The sequence below is a fragment of the Rhinolophus sinicus genome, chromosome 3, assembly GCF_057876585.1.
Source record: "Rhinolophus sinicus isolate RSI-liver-muscle chromosome 3, RSI-T2T, whole genome shotgun sequence".
Classification (NCBI taxonomy): domain Eukaryota; kingdom Metazoa; phylum Chordata; class Mammalia; order Chiroptera; family Rhinolophidae; genus Rhinolophus; species Rhinolophus sinicus.
Window position 1 is genome coordinate 160,712,835 of NC_142503.1, and position 21,238 is coordinate 160,734,072.

Genomic DNA, 21,238 nt, shown 5'->3' on the forward strand with positions numbered 1-21,238 from the left:
AATGTCTCATACTAAGTTTAGATTGAGGAGTGAAGTACCACCAGGAGACAGTTGCCAGCCCTCCCAAGGAAATGGGGTGAAGAACATGGGCTTTCAAGAGCGCTGGGGGGACCTTCCGATGACACTTTACTGAAGAAATATTGCTCAGACAAAGGTGAATTATCATCCCAAACAGGCAAAAACTAAGAAATTCTGAAGAGACATGTGATGTTCTCTAATAAAAATTATTTATTGGCACACCAGAAATATTTTTCTCCTAGTACAGTAGCTGTATGCATCTACAATGGCAATTCTGTGTAAACTATGTGTTACAAGTCACTAGAAATCTAATTAGCAGGAGGAATTTAATAAAGAACAGGAGTAACGATGAGTCTACAGTGGCCCAGTCATCGAGTCTCATTGGAGAGTAAATCAAACATCAAACTAGTGTTGCCCTGCAACAGAGTTCTTCTGCAGCCAAGGAAAACCAAGACATAAACAGGATAGCACCCATTCAATAAATTAGGTACACATAACTAGAAAGACACTGTAACTGATAGGAATAATCTAAATCAAGTAACCACAAAAGTCAATAGTTAGCTATGTACATATATTACTTTTTGCCAAAACTTTAATTTGTTAGTTTTCCCATCCTCCGTCTTCCCTTTTCTATGTCATTCTTGTTTTATTTTTCCTGGTGAATTTCTTGGCTCACTGGCAAATATTTAGACAACTAATCAGAACCTGTTTCCAGGTCCCTACATTTCCTGAAACTTCTTGTCAAACTAAAGTATCTGAAGGGTAACTTGTATAAGTCTATCTCTATCTAGGAGTAATAAGCATTATTATTCTGCTGTCAGTCATAGCAATGACATACAATTTCATTTTCTTCCTACCATTATTTGAACTACCTCAGAAAGTTAGGTTGTAAAGGGCAGCAGAGTGGATGGATTTTTCCCTTGTAACAGGCACAGAGAGTATATATGGAGACAAGCATGTTTATCCTGAGAATGTAGATGTGGTGGACTCCATTACTGCATGTAAATGCGGTGCAACGTCAGATCTTCCATTACTGAGAATGGGTCCTTCTCTCTCTGGCAACTATTTCTTTTTCACATTCATTTTTTAAGGCTTCATATCGTTGCAGCATTAACAAATAAGAATGCCAACATCATTTCTACCAAAAAAGGCTCTGTGATGAATGGCCGCAGGTGCCATAATTAAAATAGCACGGTTAGAAAGGCATTGAGTTGGTATGTTTCTGGTGCGATGGCCAGACTATGTAGATTTTTAGCATCATTGTAGGGGATATGAAAGATCTTGCCAATGAGCCTCTTTGCCCTTTGTTTATTTCCTTTTTAGTTATAACAATGTGTAATTATTTTATTTTTGGTTTGTTCTCCTAGAATATACTCTCCAGGAGGGCAGAAACCACACCCACGTATTCGACACCCTGTTTCCAGTGTCTAGAACAGTGCCTGGTCCACAGCAGGCTCTAAATTAAGAACTTGGATTAAATAAATGAACCAAATTATTAAGTCCCGTGGTCTGCCTATGTCTGGAGACTTTCCAGTTTCATTGAATAACCAGAGTCTCTGGCCTGTCCTAATGACCCAGCTATCCTAATGATCCTCTCCCGTGAACCTCTGGGTAGCTGTGTAGAAGATACTTTGGGGCTTCAATGGACAGTAAAATCTTTCAATGCTACATTCACTCTGCCCACCTCCCAAAGATTAGCTATGCAGATCTAACACTGCATGAGAGGTAACAGGGCAAGAACATTCTAGGAGGTAAACTGCAAGCTCCAAATTCAGCTCGTTCTTCCCTACCTCTCCCTACAACCTCTTTGACAGAAAGCTTGAGAAAAGCTATCAGGAGAATTTTTTCTTGGCTGCGCCAGCTCAGTAAGTCACCAATCACATGATCAGAAAAGAACAAAACATAACTCACCTACATAAAAAATTAAGTTAAACAAAAGTAAAATCTGGGAGTGGAAACAAAGTGACATGGTGGACTGTCTAGCTCCTTTGTTGGTTGGAATTGGTGAACATGGAAGCAAATGCAGGCATTACAGCAGTAGAGAGGTTGGAAGGGAAAGGGGTGGAGCTGTGGGATGTGAAGACTGTAGAGGACCAACTTTGCTCTCCTCCTTCCCTCTCCTTCCGGCGCTCTTGGATCCCACCACTCTCTGGCTGAGCTCCGTGCTGTTGCTTTTCAGGCGGAGGTAAGACGAGGCCGCTGGTGCCTCCACAGCCATCCTTAGGCTATGGACGCTCTGCTGGAGTAGAAGTCAGGGACTGGGAGCCCGGTGTGAAGCGTGACCTGGGGGAAGAGACTGTGAGGCCTGGAGCCACTTCAGGAAACCCCCTGCACACTCCTCCCCGGGGCACAGCAGGTGTGTCCCTAATTCAAAAGGGTACTGGTTCACTTTTCCTTAGTGTCTATTCTAGAAGCCATTAAAGAGAATTCTAATAGAATTCTGCCTGTGCTGAGCATCTGGCCACCACGGTGGGCTCCCAAATCCTGGACACACTTGATAATATGGTTCTCATCCACGTGGCACTTTTAAGATTCTGGGGATATTATGTTCTTTAGGACTGAAGACCCAGGCATTGATCTGCAGGCAGCAAAGCCTATTGGCCACAAAGCAGGGATCACTGCCAAATCCATGGTGAGAATACACAGGAGCAGACAACCCTTCCTTTATTACGTGTCAACTAGTTATTCTAACTAGGATAAACCTTTCATTTGGGGATTGCATAGATGATTGCCAGGTATGAAGAAACATGGGCACTCATACTATTTTAGCGACTTCTGTCCAACCTCAATGGGCAAGGCTAGAACCATTTCATGCAGTACGTCATCTCTCCCTTTCTTATCCCTTTCTTCCCAGCCCAAGAATCTTTATCCAAAGATACTCAGAACAGTTGAAAATGTAGAACACTTTGAATGAGGTTTTTCTAAGACTCACTTCTAGAATAATTTATGATTTTCTTTCTTCCAGTATAGAGGCTGTACTTGATAGATTAGATTTCAGCCTCTCAGAAAACCCCAACTAGTTGCAGGAAGTGAGGAGGACAGAGGTCACGGGGTCACCATCACTCTTACTGTACATACTGATAAACAACAATGGATTTTTTTTTTATAGCTCCCAAGACTGGTTCTGAATAGAGCAAAAATCACCTGCAGTGTTTTGATTCTCAAAGCCTAACTATCTTAAGGCAGCCATTTGCTGAATGGGGTTCACGGCTGACAATGAGAGTTCCAGCTCAAGAGGGCAATGAAAGCCCCAGTCCTAGCAGAGGCTGGCAGGGCACACTCCTCCCTGCATGGCTCTGATCTTTTCCCCACTGCCCCCCACCTCCATCAGCTCCAGCCCAAAGCCTCTTGGCCCTTCCTTGCCCTGGTGAGGCCCCTTACGTCTTAGAAGCTTCGCCCCGGTTGTTCCGTCTGCCTGGAAAACTCCACACAGCTCACTCCCTCACCCTCTTCAATGCTCAGCTCACCTGTGGCTGCAATAAGGCCCACCACACTGACCACTCTGTTTAAGACTGCAGTGCCCTCCCAGCCCTAGCATTCTTGATCTCCTTTCCCCCCGTTGGTCTTTCCTCCATTGCACTTACTGCCTTGTAACACACTATATAAGTAACACGGCAACTGGCTTCTCATTTGCTGTCTTTCCTACAACCAGAATGTGAGCTCTATGAGGGCAAGATTTTTATCTGTTTTATTTTCACTGATAAACAACATACTTGAAATAGTGGCTTACCTATTAAAGGCACTCCATAGATATTTGTTGAATGAATGAGAAGAACCTGTTGTTTTCTGTTCACAATAAATCACAAGTAACTAACTTTTGGGAAGGGACTATGTTTTCTATCCCCATAGAACCAAATAAGAGTGCAGAAAAGATGCTCAACATTTCTGATGAGGGTGCTAATACTTCAGTCTTACACCCTCCCTTCTTGGGCACACATGGAACTTTTCACAAGTTATTTGTTTTCATGCCAGCTGGTTCAAGAGTTTTATTTCTATTCGAGATGAAATCAGGGCTCAGAGGGACAATCATTAGCAAACCACGAATATAATTCCAGTTTCCTACTTGCTGTTAACTAGACTGTGTCCAGGTATAACAAAGGGGCTTAGGCTGGTTTGGAATCATGACAGTTGTCACCATTGATCCCTTTCCCTCCTCCTTTCCTGCACATCTCGGTCTGGGCTTTACATAGTCAGCTTCCCTCTCGCAGGCATCTGCCCACCCACGGGCAGCTTGTGAAGCAGAGGCAGCAGAAGCCTCTTCTATATTCAGGCCGACAGCGCTTACCTGCACGTTCCTGTTCAGGCTGACGGCCGGGAAAAACAGACCCTCCACGTTCTCAAATGCTATGGGCCCTTGCTGTTCGTCATTGATAAAAAATGTCAAGGTTTTTCTATTCAAGTCGAGGAGGACCCCAATTGTGGCGCCTTTTGTGATCCCTCCCTCAGTTCTGTGGGAAAAGAAAACAATTGGGTTTCACTTGGCTGTCATCATTCTAAAAGAAGCTCCCTTCTTGTATGGTTAAACCAATGTTTCTCAACCTGTTTAAAAGGATCAACCTCCCACCCTCACCCCAGGAGCCTTTGAAAACATACTTTCTCCTCATATAACAATTTTAGTATCACATATATACCGTGTGTCTGCTTATGTGCTGTATGTATATCTGTGCTTTATATATATAAAAAGAGTGAGGTTGTTTTGCTCGCTTCCCCCAAACCAATTTTCACGCCCCTGGGGGAGGCCTTGCCCGGTGTTGAGAATGTGTAGGTTCAACCACACTGCTCTGCTGTTGCTGAGAGTGAACTCATTCACATAGGGCACTGGGACACAGCTCAGAAAACAAAGCATTAAAGACCAAGAGAGAAAAAGTAGCCTTTGGGTTATCAGAGCTCTACCCGTAGCTATGTCGTATGTGTTGCACAGTGTGAATTAAGCATCATTTAATCCAAAGTGAATTAATTTAGAAATCAAAATAAAGAAGCCCTTAAGCTGAACCTAAAACATATGCATGAAATATTGGATTTGGGGCTTATGTTACCCATTAAATGGAAAAACTTACTCCAGAAAAATGGTAATTTTTGACATATTGAGTTTGAATTGAGAAGTTTGAGGCTTTATGTAAACTGACAACATTGAAGAAGAGGATTCTCTTCTGAAAGTAATTACTGTGCAGGAGATGGAGTGATTTTAAAGAACCTGCATTCAAATGTCAGTTTACAACAAGTTGTGCCCTATGTTTCAATTGATGGTTTCCCAAAAGTTATTAAAGCATAGACGATCAGATTTGTCTTTTTCTCCCTCTCTGAGGTCCAGCAATGTTGAATTTCATCCTCATCTTAGCAGAGCACAGAAATTTAAGTGTGTTGTTCTATTCCCCCAGCATGCAGAATGCAGACTACACATAGTTGTTAAAAGACAGTTTATACATTGTGCCTTGTTAATTCACAGCTTCAACAATGACAGCACAAGTGACATGCAGTTTGCATGCAAACAGATCGGTTCAGCTTTCAGAATGTGTTTCTCTGCATCGTGTGACAGTTGTGTCATTACTCACTCCTTTACTCCAAAATGAAGAAGTTAAAAGGGAAACGTAAGAGTGGTACATGGGTGATAGAATCAGAGATCTAGTGACAGGGTTCCCCCCAAGTGTAAATCACTGATGATAACCGCTTATCTACATCCAGTAGGATTTGCTATCAGGCTGAAATGGTATGTGTGTTCACTTAGAGTGATAGTGAAGAATACACACCAGAATGAGGTGTATAGAAAATATCCAAGGGAACAGGAAGTGGAGACCCTAGGAGGTGTACTGGCGAGAGAAGGAGCAGCAATGGGCATACAGAAAAAGCTGAAACAGTGGAGTCCACTATCCTACCACTGCCTGACTCACTTTCCTTTTGATCTGACTGAATAAAACTGTACATACTTTTTCTTTTTCAGAGACACCAATAAGAATGTATTCTGGGGAAATCTTTGAGAATAAGAAGGACCAGTACCCATGACAGACACTTATCTCTCTAGGAAATTTGTGAAAAAACACATTTCAGGAAGAAAACACAGACCAACTGAAAAAGGAAGTGTAAAGAAAATATTACAGTATGGGTTAAATTATAATTGCCCATATTTTGGTGGTAGAGGAAAACCTAAGGAGATTACTATGTTCTCTTTCCCCAGTTAACTGGGTACTCTGAATCCATACAATCATAAGACAGTTCTTCAAGTACAAAGCTATCCAAATTGGCATCCATAAGATTTAGTTTATAAAATGGCTTCTATTCTGAGCAGCAGTATCGATAATAATCACAATAAGAACAATGGCTTCTATTTTCAGGTGTTTCTGATGTGAGGCATTTTTGCATATTCCATTTCATCTTGGGAACACGCCTGCATGCAAAAATGTTATTAATCTTATTTGGTGGAGTAGAATATCAAGGTTTAGAAAAACTAAGTAACGTGTTCAAAAGTGCTTTCCTGATGAGTTGTAGGACTGGATTTTAGGATCCTGGGATGTTCTCCTATAATGAATATGCATGAGGATTCTTAGTTTCCAGCGATGGGTGGAATATAGCAATGAATACCTAGGAAAGTGCTCGTGTCTCTGTCATTAGGCAAACAAAACAAAACAAAACAAAACAAAACAAAACAAAAAACCCAAAAACCCCACCAGGATGGACTCTTAAGACTAGTGGAACTCCTGTGCTACTTAATGAAGACTGCCTGCCTGACTTCCTTTATGTTGTCTATTTAATAGGTGTTTGAACTTGGGCTTTCATTCTTGACCAGAAGCCGACGTGAAGAAGGCTTGGTTTGGGGGCTGCAGGGTACCTGTTGGTGTGCGAGTTGTTGTGCATGAACCAGCTCCGGTTATTGTCCACGTACATTGCCCAAGCTTTGTCGTCCTTTCCTAGCATTACATCCTTCATCACATCCATGCGAGCCACGCCAAAGGCAGGGTCGGGGTGGTTGTCATAGCGATCCACGGTTAACTCCCAGTAGTGGACACCCTTGGAGAAGCCGGTCTTCCCCAGGACCACCCGGTCATCGTAGCTACTGCAGGTTACAGTCAGGTTGTCATTGGAGAAGATGATGTCAGAATGCGCAGAGCCAGGGTCAAAAGCAAACCAGGCCACTGGGAACAAGAGAAGGGAGAGGGGTTACTAAGACAGACCTCAGGAGCGCAACACCATAACAGACTTCTGGGCGGGTGAGGAGCATTGTGTCCCGTTTTCATGCTGCCATGCAGGAAGGAGGCATCCAGGGCCAGAAGGGGCCGTGAGTGAGCAGACAGGGGCCACATCCTGGGAGCTGGTACTCTCGGCGCCCAGAAGCAGACGGAGGACACACGACCGATTCAGCAGGGGTTACCTGGCTCAGACTGCACTCCCAACCAGGTGATCCGGGAGTGAAGTGACATCGATTTTGGAAGGTACAAGTCCCTTCACCCAGTGACTGGCAGAACAGTACACCAGAGACATAAAGGGAGAGGGATGCACTAAGATGCCTGTGTAACCCTGAAGCAGGGAGGCTAGGATCTAGAGTCCTAGATGGAGGAGGGATAAAACACACTGTGAAACTAGGAAATGTCCCTTTGGCAGAATGCTAACATCTCGTCATTTTGAAAATGTCCTCAGTGCTAGTAAAAGCTCAAAAGCTGTGCAGCTATCAGCAACGCAAACTAATTTTCATGAGTGGTTGTGATTTGGACATAAAGCAGGTTGCTTCCTTCATGACTTAAAAATACAGCTTGCATGTTACTCCTAACACTAACATGTCAAATATCTTGCTGGAGCACTAGGTATTTTGGACATGAGATGCAGACAGAATGATGTTTTAGTACATGTTGTTATGCCCCAAATTCTAAATGCTGCCTATCAATAACACACTCTGGAAAGATGTCATTGCTGATTTATTGAACCTGTGAATCACCTCACATGCACTTTGGTCTTTGCTATTTGTAACAGAACAAGGTTATTTCATACCTGCCAACAGCTTTTTAATGTCAACTGTTGTCATTCCAAGTGAAAGGCATGGGAGAGAGAAACAGGAAGCAAAATTGACATTGATAAGAAAACGTGGCTCTTTTGATCGGCTAATACCAAAAAAGGGTTCAGTTTAAAACTCTACAACAGTTGGTCTGGCTGTCCCTTCACCCACATTTAGCACCGATAAAGAGTGCTTTGCATTGATGTGCAAGAAAACTGGGGGGAAAAGTAATCTTGAGGGATAAAAATTAAAAATACAGGTTTCGCTTCCATTTGAGAAGCTGTTATAATGGGGTTTGAATGACAATTAGACAATTATTGACATAAAATTAGCTACTGCCATTTATTTCGTGAAGGAATGGAGCATACCAATCACATAAGTGAAAGATAACAATTACAATAGGTATACTTGCCTAATTGAGAGTAAGGTGCAGGTTGTGTCTCAAAATTGCATCCTATAAAGAGATACTACACATCAAAGCGATGAAACAACAACCAGGTTGATAAAAATTATTTGTATACACTTAAAAAGCACCAGCTGAACACAGTGGTCAGAGGCCTGATTCATGAAAAACCAAAGCCCTTTTTCATGTTAGTTTTCTTTGCTGGGTAACAATTGCTTCTCTGCTCTTTGGAAATGAAAAGTACATCTTTTTTTCCCCCCATTTAATAAATCCTTAAATCCTTCTCCAATTGATTCTAAACTGTACAGCTTAAATATTCATCATGTTCCTGATTCAATCTTTTTCACTGAAATTCCCATATCAAGAACGCTTACTGTTTAAAAAGGAGACAAATTCATCCAATTGAAATGGAGAAAAACATTGGCTCTTGATAAAACTCCATTCTACATCACTATTCCATGTACTTCTAACTCGGGGTAATGCCAAAAGGCCTTTGTTGTGACTTGGGCCCAAGTTAAATGACACATATATAACTAAAGGTGAAACGTAATCTGTATGTTAATAAATACATCTGATAATTATTAATAATAACATGAATTAAATGTAGTAAAACCAAGAATTACCTCACCTCCTTCTTAGATTGTTTCACTACATCAACCTTTCTCATATAAGGGGGGGAGGAGATTAGTGAATGGTGGGGTTGGGAGTGGTCTCAAAAATATATTAGAATCACCTGTGGGACTTTTTCAACCACCCCACTACCTACCCCATGACAAGTTGCATCGGGGTGGACGAAGCAGTCTTGTCTTAAAATGTTCAAAAGTGTGTGAACTACGATTTCAAGTGTTGTCAGGCATTGATCTAGAAAATGGGTTTTTGAGCACTAGGGTATCCCCTGGAAGGGATCATTTAATTTTTTTTCAACTAAGTAATGCCCGTACTATATGCTAATTTCTAAAACAATTGAAGGATAATGCACCGAATTAAAAGAATTTCCAAAGAATTAAGAAAGCAACTTAGAAAGGACTAAGGCTTGAGTTAAAAAACAAAGTTAAAGATTATGACCTTACTTTTGGTAACTTTATTTTACTCTGGGATGAATTCACATACAAAAGAATCATTTTCTTCCAACTCCATTTTGTTTAATTTCTATCAATTATCACTTCAATTCCTATTCCTTTTGGGTTAGAACTTAGTGAGTACAGAAGTTTTAAAACTGAATCTCATATCCAGCTTTGGAAATAAATTTGTAGAATCTGAATAGGGCTTTTAAAATTTTTAAATGAATCATGCCTTGTGCAAGTTTTTTTCAAAACAAGTTTTCTGAAATCATTTTACACTACGTTAAACACACCATCATACATTAAAGATTTAATGATACAACTAGAACATTGCTGTCAAATACAGCCATAAAATATTCCCAAACCCACATTTCATTTTATTCTTGAGACAATATACATTACAAACACTATTACAATATTTCAGTACATTAGACACAAGTGAAAAGAATTCCATAACAAAGCATGTTTGAAAGCCAGTAGTGCACAGTAAAACAAGAAGAAACGTAAAAGCACAAAGAAAAATGTCATTTTAAAGAGAGCTTGAAGTCCCTGCATCCTTTTTGCACTCTCATGCTGTGGCCTTCATTCCAAGATGTGGGATGAGCAAAAAGAATAAAATAAAAACCAAAAGAAACCTTTGGAAATGGGAAATGTGCATCACGTGTATCCATGATTACAATATAGTCCTGAAGAGATCAAATAGGTCTGCATTGTAGATATTTAAAGATACTATTTGCTAGACAGTTCACTGCACGGTAACAAAAGTCTAGCTTCCCTGAAATCAGCCTAAAGCCCTGTCACAAGCCCCTTGGCTGTGGAAAACTTTGGGGAGGCCAGACTTTTCATTGACTCAAATCTTTGGGGCTTAGGCTAGTTAAGGGTTTCTAATTCAGCTAGTGGTGGCCCCTCCCCTTTGCTTAGAAAAAAAAGAAAAGAAAGAAAAGAAAAGAAAAACAGCCATGAGCCCGACTGACCTACCAGTGAGCACAGGCTATTGCAGAAAAAACGTTCACTCTCTGCTCTCTGGTTTGCCTGCTTTGTATAGTGCATTCTGCTGTTGGCCGGTTTTGACTTTATTTTTTCAACAAAGATCTCTTGAGTCTATGTTTAATCAGACCACCCCAGGCTGGATGCACTGATCCAGTCTGCCAGACACATCCAGTCTGGTTTCCTGGATGCAGCAGGGTTGCAAACCTCCAAACTAAGGCGTCCACTTAGGCAGTGCCTAGGCCGAGCTATGCCACTGCATGTAATGACAGAGCAGGCTGCCCATGGTGGTACCAGCTGGTGCAAAAAGAACAACTTCACTCATCACTTTCCAATGCCATTACACATTGACCACAATTCGATGGTGGGTCCTCACACCACACAAACAAGAACGCCACAAAGCTCCATCATCCAAATGCCCTTCATACCAGAAGCAGGCCACAGACAGAGACTAGCTCACTGCCTTCTCCACGCACATCAATGGCAAGAACAAAACAGGTATTTCAGAGATGCCTTCAAGGCACAGAGATTAAGAGGAAAGGTCAGAGGAGCTCAGCTCACCGGGTGTATTGAGAGACTGTAAGGAGGAATGCAAGCTCAGCTGGTGGGGTGAGGATCGGAAATCAAAGTAGGATCTCCCCGGGAAGCTGGGTTGTAGATTAAGGGTGGAGGAGAAAGGACTCATTCTACGGAGCGGCAATCTTTCCGAAGGCACTGGAAAAGGGAGTGTCTGTTCTTCTGAATCTGTGTCTAAATGTAAGATCAATGCAAACTAGAGATCAGAAATCTGCCACCTGCCCGTGCGCAGTTCCCCAAGACCTGCTTTACCTACCGATGCATCTGTACAAAGCCTCATCCAGCCACAGAAGCCACTGCCATTTACTAATCCAAAGTGGCTTGGGACTGGGAGGGAATTCTCGGCAGGTCAGAACCCAAGACCAGAGCACACCCCGGACACCACAGACAGTTGTTTTCATTTGCCCCCAATTTTTCGTGGTAGAGAAAGTACTCTGGAAGGTTTCCTTTTAATTAAATATTTTTAGAATTGAATTTAGAAACTTTAGAGGTAAATTTTACTCATTGATGACTAAGAGGAGATTAATACTTCACTCCCTTCAGCTATCTCGGAAGTTACTTCCTGTCCAACAATGGCCTCTCAAAGGGTTTCTATTTAGGAAATGATGACTTTTTTTTTTTTAACCAATCTTTGCTGTTCTGTATTTTCCCTTTTCTCTCTTAATACAGATTTTCTATTTCTGACTGGATGAGATGGTTTTTCTACACCTGCACACTCAAGACTTGCTCTTTGCATAGGAGAGGAGGATAGGGCTGAACAAGTCATTAGGGAAGAAGCTTTACTTCTACTTCTGAGTTATGATCAAGCCCTAGGGACGTCACTTGAACATCTCTGGTTTTGTAATAATAAACAGACTGTGGGCAGCAGGGAGGTGCAATGGTGGCAAAAAAAAAGTCTTTATTTTCAGATAGTCAGCTCTGGTGTGAAGATGACTATTACGCCAGAATGAGAACTTACCAATTACTTGATCTGGATTTAGGAAGGCTTGTGGGGTAGTTTCTCTAAGTTACTAAAATCCCTCCTTTCTCTTTTGTCGGTCAATAACTGGTTCTCCGCACTAGCATGGTCTGGTCAGAGACAGATGTTTTCCTCAGTTTGATAACCATGATTTAGGAAATACAGATGGCACGATGGTCATAGTCTATGTCCAAAACCACCCAGGAACTTTCGCCTCATTGAAAAAAATAATTTTTCTTTGGTGGTCAAAGGGTATTCCTGGGAATATCTTTCTGGTTTGAGTCTGTTAACATGCTTCACCATGTTGAATATGCCCTTGATCCTGTGAAAATACTACTGTGGGCATGTTCAATCAAAACTAACTGGAGTGCATGTGTGTGGAACACGATTCTACTTGAAGGGCTCAGAACAAGGGCTTGGAGAGTTTTAATTTTGATACTATGAAGAGTCAGCCTCATTTTCATTTCTGAACTTAGAATATTAAAGTTGACATTTCAGGCTTTAGACTTGTCCTTGAGGGGATTTTTTATTTTATTTTATTGTAATGAAAAGTATAAACTAGATCTCAGAGAAAAGGAATTGCTATTTATGGAGTTAAGGGATTGTGGTCCCAATAATAATATACTTACATTTTCTTCTACCTAAACTTCATATGGTTTGGATGACTTGACATATGTAATCATTTCTTTGTCCAGAAATAGCAAATCAGAAATAATTCCTGTTATAACTATCTCAAGGGGAAATTAGTCTTTTAGTTTAATGGAAAAATCTGAAGTACGATACAGCAACACAAACTTACATGGGCTTCTTTTAGAGAGAAGAGGCATTTACAGTGATATTTATGCCAGGGAAAAATGTTTTTATTAACAAAAATTTGCTTGGAAATGTATTTTTCACTAGGTAGTAATAATCAATCAATTATATTAGAAATACTTGTTGCTTTAAAAATTAAGAGAAAGGACACATGTCATAAAATGGATTTCAAAGTATATTGAAACCCGAATAATCATCTGAAAACCAGCAAAGAGATGGATACTGAATCCAGACCTTGGGGAGCACGGACGAGCCCATCATGGGTTGTACTTACCTTTTCTATTCTCAGCACCAGGAAGAAGAACCTAGAGTTGGTGATGACACCACTCTGTGGGGTGGGGGCCGAGGGTAGCTATGGTTATTCATGGGATTAATAACTTGACACCAACATAGTGACTTTTTTTCCTATCCTTGTATGTGGATCTACTGTTAATTGATGACCCGGTTTTCCTTGACTCTTCTCACTCTTAAACTATGCCCTCTGCTCAGGCGAGATTATTTAATATCCACATTATCCAACCATTCCATCTCTGTCTTCGAGTTTTCTCCCATCTATGGCCCCCCCAAACCCTACCAGCTAGGCTCTCACCCCATTCTAAGCAGCTCCTAAAAAAACAAAACAACTTCCTATCTCGCCATGAAAACTTTCCAAATGCATTATAAAAGAGACAGCACTTCCCACTGGATCCCAGCCAGACTAAACAAGCAGTGCCTTTTATGCCCATCCCCATAGGCACACACTGTAAATATTTGGTCAGTTGCCTACAGATCATCTATGCCATTTGATATTATCTTAGATTGTAGGAGTCTTAGGGGGAATACACTTATCTCGATAACATCTGAGAAGCAATCATCAAGTTTCCCCTTGGAATCCCTTGGGTTAAGGAACTCATAGCCTCTGGGCAGCCCCCTCGTTTGTACTTTTGGCTCTGTTGGTCTGGATATACCTCTTTGGGAGCTCCACTCATCAGCTGTAGCAATACTGTCTGGGGCCACGCAGAACAGATCACTAGTTCTTAAAGTATTGGAGGGCAGTCACCAATCCTCTTTAAATCTTCCCTTTTTTGGGATAAATAGAATCTATTTCCAACTTTTCTTCTATAGTATGGATTTCAAATCTTTACTCTTGTCATGCCCCTCTGGACATATTCAAAGACATGAACCAAAGACAATAGGACAATATCGGGAGAGCAGTATTGCCACTCCCTGGTTTAGCCAAATCACATAACTCACATTGAGCATACACACAGCTACCCAAGTGTGTATCTGTGTTGTATCCATGGGATGCAGGAAGGACTCATATCCCCCTTCCTCTTCTCCCCTTCAAAGCACAACAATTGAGGTCTGGAGAAGAGATGTCTCAGCCATTGCTATTCTACTGGTCAAGACAAATGGGAAGGAGCTTATTGTTTTCTTCTGAATATATGACACAAATCTATCTTTAGGTTGATCGCTAATCTCCAGGAAATTATCATTAGTTTTTAATGTATAGATCATTAGGGAAACACAAGTAGCTCCTTAAAAGATTTTAAATTTGTCATGTTTCATCACATGCAGTGACCCTGTCTGTTGAAGAGCTTTGCTGAGTAAAAACAGTTTAGTAGTAAAGAGCAGTGGAAAAGAGCCAGCCCCCTGAATACTAGTGTGGCCACTCCAGGCATGTGGGATTGAGGGAGGGGGATATGTTCACAATGCAGACGGGTCAAGACACGTTATCCATCAACTCTGCCCATGACCATCACTTTCCCTTGCTCTTGTGTGGACTGCTTCCCTTTCCCACCTGGATTGCTGGATTCTGGACTTGGGGCCTCTGAAAGAAGCAATCAAGAATTATCAAACTAACGATTGGCTAGGGGACCCCACTACTTACTGATTTTTGGGTTTCAGGAGAAAATAAATATCTGGCTGGTGTATTCCAGTTTGACTCACTGTATATTTCTTTTATTTGCTCACTAGCTAACACTTACTGAACACCGACTGCGTGCCAGAACTTGCATGAAAACTGAGCAGCTGGGAAACAGGAAGTTGATGGGATAGTTAACCATAAGAAAAATAATTCCGAGAAAATCTGTGTCTTATATTATTGATTGATTTTCACACTTCTGGGAGTAGAATTTCTCGACTGATTCCAACATGAACAGACTACTTACGATTTCTATGGATGTTGTAGGATGTTTTGGATGTGTACAGTCTTTGAGGTGTTATTTTTGGAATTCAAAAAAGCAAAGCAAAGTGACAGGGGTTCCTTATGACAGTGTATGCTAATCCAACATCCCCTGTGCCCTGGCAGAATTCTTGGTTATTTTCCTGCCTAGTAGTGACCAGTTTCATAACTTAAGCAGCTTTGGGCACTGGTTCATCGTCATGGTTGTATTTCAGAGCACAGCAAAGCAAGATATGTCACTAAGAACTGCACGAGCAGCATTCAAGATGAGTTTCAGTTCAATTATAAACCAGCTGTAAAATAATTTGCTTTTGTTGGGAAGATTTTAAAACAAAAAAAAGAAATGCATGAAGGAGGCTGAGTTTCCTTGAGCTAATAAGATCCAAAGTCACAATTATGTCCAACTGGTACATAATTTACAATGAAAGGTGGTATTTTAAGCTTTCTTAAGTGTGGCATTAATTGCAGTTGAGAAGTGAGAAACAAATCTGTCTTGAAAACCTTTTAAAAGAAGGAATGAAACAGCCTCTTACCACCCCTAGGACAGGTGCATACTTTGTCACCAGGTCCTCTGGTCCAATTTAGAATACCATGGCATTATTTATAAGGAACTATCATCAGAAGAACTGAAAATTCCTATATTTCAAATAGATACAAAGAATTCCAAAGGACTAAACTGCTACCCAAAGTGTAAACTGCAAAGCACATTCCCCAGAACCAAACATAGAGTTTGGACTCAATTCAGTCCCATGGAAAAATTCAGGAATTTCCTTGTGATATTATGCATGCTGTCAAAATTAAAAGAAACAAAATGTCTCTCTTTTCTGGGCTCTGAGACCTACCATCATGCCTCTCACCTTGGATTTTATAAAATCGACCCAAAGTTATTCAGGTGTGATTTACTTCCCTTGAAGAACTTTGTCCTAGACATGCATATTTTTCCAACTAAATTATTTTGGGGGAGGCTCTGGGTCAGGACAAGCAAAGCAGAGGCACAGGAGAAATATCTCCAGCATAGCATATACTTTTCAAGTATTTATCAATTATTTATCAAATACTTATCAACAATTTCCTATCAGTGTTGAAGTTTCTGTGTCACAGGTAAAACTCAAAGACACACAAAGACCTTTGGAGGAGGCAGGAGGTGTCTACGTCTGTTCATAGTAGCATTTTCTAAAATAGTTAACAGCTTTCAGCAGTAATTCTGAAGAGAGAAGTAATAGAAGAAAACCAGGGGGTACTAATTTTGAAGAACTTAGAGGTCATCTGCTCTAAGTCTATAGTTTTAGATACAAAAAAATCCCCCCAAACAAAAGCCCTGAAGTCCCGAGAAGTGCAGGGACATATGCGAGTCTCACTACCAGCTGTGGTGGGGCAGGATAGGGGCTGTAGCAGGACCAATTCCTGGTGGATAACATTTTGGTGGTGACGAGGCCGTGGCTGCTCTTTTGTGCCTTGGAAATGCATGAAAGGTAAAGTTTATGCCACAGGCCACAGGGCACATTCCCAGTGGTCTCAGGAGCTACCAACGTTTGTGTAGATGATCTAACCATTCTCCAAACCGTGAACTATAATGAGGATGAATCTTTCTCTCAAATAGAGTAGTTCCACAGACTGTGGTTGTGAGGAATAGAAAGGCAAACACTCCACTCTCCTGTTTGGGATTTTGGCCATAGCGGGTGGGTGGGCTGAGCCATTCCCTGTCGTCTCTGAGATCAGATGAGGTTCTTTTCCCCACCACCAGGTTACAAGTTCTCTTGGGGAGGGTCTCAGTATATCAGGGTTTAAGAGCGTAGTGCTAATGCTGGCCCCAAATCACTGGAACACATCTGCAGAGAGCTTTTGGACAGATGCATGTGGGGCTATGCTGGGGCTACACTCCGTCTGCCCCAGTGAATGTTCTCTGGGTTATTTCCTTTGATGTGGGGGAGAAGAAGCTATCCCATTGGAGGGTGTGACGCTGAGACTCTAATGGGTGGAAAAAGGCATTTTAATCACTATGAATAACACTTTCCACGTCCACTTTTAGAAAGCAATTTCTAAGATGTAACCAAGAATCCCAACTTTTAACACGTTGCATACGGATCACGAGAATCTTCACGAGGGATTTAAACCCCGCTGTGCGCAACGTGTTAACATTATCATTAGACAAAATAATCCTAGAAAGTGTTGGGGAGATGGCTCCCGTGGACATTCAACTTAAAGGGTGCTTGAGAGTAGTCTTTTCAGTGCTATGAGCACCTAGTTGCCGGGAGTGCTGGAATTTACAGCTTTGTTTAAAGCCTCAGTCACTAATTATCACTGATTACCTTCTTCCCACTGCTGCGGTCTGAGGGGCTGAGAGGACTAAACTGCTCTGTGGTTTCAACCCGAGATAGGCTCTGGGTCTTTCAGGGACCTCCAAGATGTGGCTCCCACCATCCATTTCCTTCCCAGGCAGTGACCTGTCACTGCCAGCAGAGAGTACCCACTGCTACCAAATGGGGACAAGGGCCTCTCTGGGTGAGTGCTCACTGGGGGAATAGGAGGGGGAAAAGCTAGAGGAAGCCCAGAGACAGGAAGAAAGGACAGGACCTGGGGAGGAGCTGGGGTATTATGCTGGAAACCGCAGCTACTCCCACACCTCCTTTTAAAAGTAGCAATGTTATTCTTTTCAACAAAACACTACCATGACACTTGCACAGTGTTCGACTCCTATTGCTGGCTGGGGTTTCTAAATAAACACATCAGGCAGCTGCACAACGCTGTTTCATTTTGACAAGATGTCTCAAGACACCTAGCAGGCAGATTTAGGGTATTTTCCCTCTTCCCTTCTCTTTGGTTGAGAGCAAACAGCACTGTTCTCAAGTCAGCACCAAAATGCACCGCGCTGGGTGTTAGAGGCTGACAGGCCCGGGTCTGACAGGTTACTGAACCTCTCAGAGGCTCAGTTTTCCCATATGGAGAGTGGGATGCTCATGATGATGATAATAATAATAAAAACACTTTCCTCATAGAGTGTCGTAGGTGGAATAGTGGCCTACCCAAAATGTCCACATCACAGATCCTGGAATCTGTGACTACGTCACCTGACATGGCAAAAGGGACTTTGCAGATGTGATTAAGTTAAGGATCTTGATTTGGGGAGATTATCCTGGACTATGTAGGTGGGTGCAAGGTCATCACAAGGGTCCTTATAAACGGGAAATAGGAGGGTCAGAGTCAGAGATTGGAAGACATTATGCTTCTGGCTTTGAAGACGGAGGAAGGAGCCATGAGCCAAGAAATACAGGCGGCTTCCAGAAGCTGGAAAAGGAAAGAGAACGGACTCTCCCCTAGAGCAGCCTGAAGGAGTACAGCCCTGCTGACACCTCACTTTTAGCCCGGTAAAACCCACTTAGGATTCTGGCCTCTAGAACTGTAAGGTGATACATTTGTGTTATTTAAGCTGCTAAGCTTGTGGTAATGTGTTAAAGCAGCAATGAGAAACAGACACATACGGTAAATCTGGAATGTTGCAGCCACAGAACAGGAAGGGGCTCAGAAACCAGCAATGCGCGTATGGAGGTATAATCTAAAGTATATGTACTGTCATTTTTCATGAAATATTTTAATGGACAATGAAGAAAGTTCTTAGAAGCTGGACACAAAATGGATTAGGGTTTATAATCATAGTTTCTTGGGGCTCATTTCATATTGTGATTCCATAAAGCCTTCTGAGATACACCTAATACCGCATTACCAAGGGTTCCAGATAATATACTGACTTTTAAATGTGATAGGTGGAAATTTTTCTAAAATGCATTATATAGTTTCTGACTTTCTTAATCAGAAGATATGCCACAGAATGTTCTTTTGACTTTTTCTTTTCTTTTTTTTTGGTCTGTTCAGTTTTTCCAGTTACCTTCCCTGCTCAATGCTGCCAAAGGTCTCAACTCACTTCTACACCAAATCCTTCTCTCTTCTAATGTGATGCGGATGGTCTGCTGCGCTCTTTGCAAATGAGTCAATGAGCTCAGTGGAACTGTGTGTAAACTAAAAGTAAGTGAGGGCTGAGTGAGACCAAGGGCTCTGATGTGAGGACAGCACAGGAGCTTCTATGCACGAATTCCACCCCCTGCCCCGAATCAGAGGTCACTGTGGCTTACTTCTTGATTGTAAAATGACTATCTGGATTGTAGGGTGGATACTGTAGTTCTAGAGAGGTGAGGTGATACCATAGTGTTTAGGTGCTTTGAGTCAGGTGCCATGAAGTTCAGGAAGGAGGAGGAGTAAAACCCATATACTTAGAACAGGGGCTGTGCTTTATGCCCCTCTGTGGGACTGGGGCCCAGCCCAGTGCCTGACAAACTCAAGGCGCTCACTTAATGTTTTTTGAATAAATGAGGTTTCTTTTCATGGTCAGATCAAGGCAGATTTTGAAGTTTTTGCCTTGCAAACAGTCCCTTTGTTTGTTCTCTCTCTCTTTCCATACCCCACTGGGAAGACTTCCCTCTTCTTTAGATCATGGTCATTTTCCATGCAATATGTTGTAATTTATTTCATGTTGCTTTTAGACTAAAACAATCAGAATATTATTCCTATGAAAATATAAATTAAAAAAAAAAACCCAACCCTTTTAGAAACATTTTTACTTTCAGAAAAGGCTGCTTGTAGATCAAAATTAAACTCTGAATAGTAGAATTAAACTGATAAAAAATGGTTCATATGTTTCTGGTATAAAAATCTATCTGGAAAGCAATTTGGAAACACTGATCAAGGCATTAAACATGTTCATACTCCTTGGTCCAGTAATTCCACTTCTAAGAATTTGTCCAAGGAAAATCATCTTTTTACACAAAGACTTGGGTTAGAGTATTGATTGCTGAGGGATTGCATTCTAATCCCCTCAAGGCTTGGTGAGCTGCAGCTCCCTCTCTGCTGTGAAAGCTGTAAGAAGCAATTCCCTCCCTGACTCTGAAGCTGCGCAGGGTCAGAAAGAGACCTCTTTTCAGCCAGTTAACTGTCTTTCTGAGTTACGTGACCTCAGGAATTTTACCTTCAGTCTATTTCATTTTCTCTCCAGATTAAAGTAAAAAGGTATGTATAGTCTGTTCAGAAAGGCAGATGGAAAGTAGGGAATAATGAACCGAAAAATTGCCTTTCCTGTTCTCAGCCTTGTCTAATTTTTTATTTTTTTTTTGCAGAGTCTCCTCGACACAGAAGGAGCCTAGAACTCCATGTATTAAGAAGGTCTTATTACATAATGTTTTTAATGGAGGCTCTTTTGCAGATGTTTCAAAGATGTTTCAAAGACTAGCCATGATGGCTAGTGAATGACTTTAAAGATATATGAGTCTACAACCAGGGTTGTGGGCCTTATTTTAAAATTTCATTAAAATTCTTCATTGCTTATCGTTGTATTTCTTCTTAAGTCAGGGTAATTTGATTTAGACTACAACTGGCCTTATTCACGTGGCTGTATTAAGTTTATCCCCGAGACCTTTGCTTTCAGGGCACTCACCACATTTGAACTCCATAATAATGCATCTCCCTTTCCTTTTCTCTTTTAATAACATATTCTTTATAATTTCTATTGAATTAAATTATTTTTCTTGTTTTCCTGACCAATTCCCCTATATAAATTATGTCTTCCTGCTCGTCCCCTTTCCTTCTTTCACAGTGTCTATCATAACTTGTATGTAACTATTTGCGTGTTTATTTATTTAAGGCCTACTCTTCCTAGGCTGTAAGCTCCATGACACCAGGGGTGATGTCTGCTCCATACTCTATCCCCACAGCCTAGTACACAATGGCACTTCTCGAAAACTGCCCAACAAATAGATAAACACACAAACAAACAAACAAACAAATTTGCTTTTGAAAAAAAAGAACGATCAGAATTCATAACAATGTGGACATATGATCTCCCTTGCATAATGTTACCTTTGGGTCAGCAGAAGGTTTTGTGATAGTTCAGAGTATAAGTGATGAGTGATTTAAACCTTAGACTCAATGCATATAAATACAAGTTAGACTTGCTATGGAATCGTACCTTCTGTGATACAGACTTTTTGTTTTCAACTTTGGAAAGGGGTGAACTCTTGCTAAAAAGGATGCAAAAGATTTTATTACAGTAGAAAGCCAAAACCAACCACCATATCACTCACAAGAGCAGCAAAGAAAAAATCTCCAACGCAAACCTTTCCAGGAACTGTAGGGAATAAGATTAATAAAGTATAAGTTCAGTTCACATATCAAAACTCCATTAACGGCATTTTTCTCACTGATTTCTAAAAACCAAAAATGAGATACTTCT

General features: G+C 41.3%; 1 protein-coding gene across 12 annotated transcripts in view; it reads right to left on the reverse strand.

Moving 5' to 3' along the window:
* Window positions 1–208: 208 nt before the first annotated feature.
* TRIM9 (tripartite motif containing 9) overlaps window positions 209–21,238 on the reverse strand; it is a 104,695-nt gene continuing 83,665 nt past the window's right edge. For 3 of the 12 annotated variants that reach the window (XM_019725679.3, XM_088797337.1, XM_019725680.3), the window contains exons 8-13: window positions 11,012–11,200; window positions 8,412–8,453; window positions 7,996–8,019; window positions 6,842–7,145; window positions 4,304–4,466; window positions 209–2,301 (exon numbers count right to left, since the gene is read on the reverse strand). In XM_019725679.3, the coding sequence (XP_019581238.1) occupies window positions 2,239–2,301; window positions 4,304–4,466; window positions 6,842–7,145; window positions 7,996–8,019; window positions 8,412–8,453; window positions 11,012–11,200 (785 nt within the window). In that variant the 3' untranslated portion in view covers window positions 209–2,238. The remainder of the gene's footprint in view (window positions 2,302–4,303; window positions 4,467–6,841; window positions 7,146–7,995; window positions 8,020–8,411; window positions 8,454–11,011; window positions 11,201–21,238) is intronic. The other 9 variants (XM_019725685.3, XM_074327480.2, XM_088797336.1 and 6 more) reach the window with 5 other exon arrangements.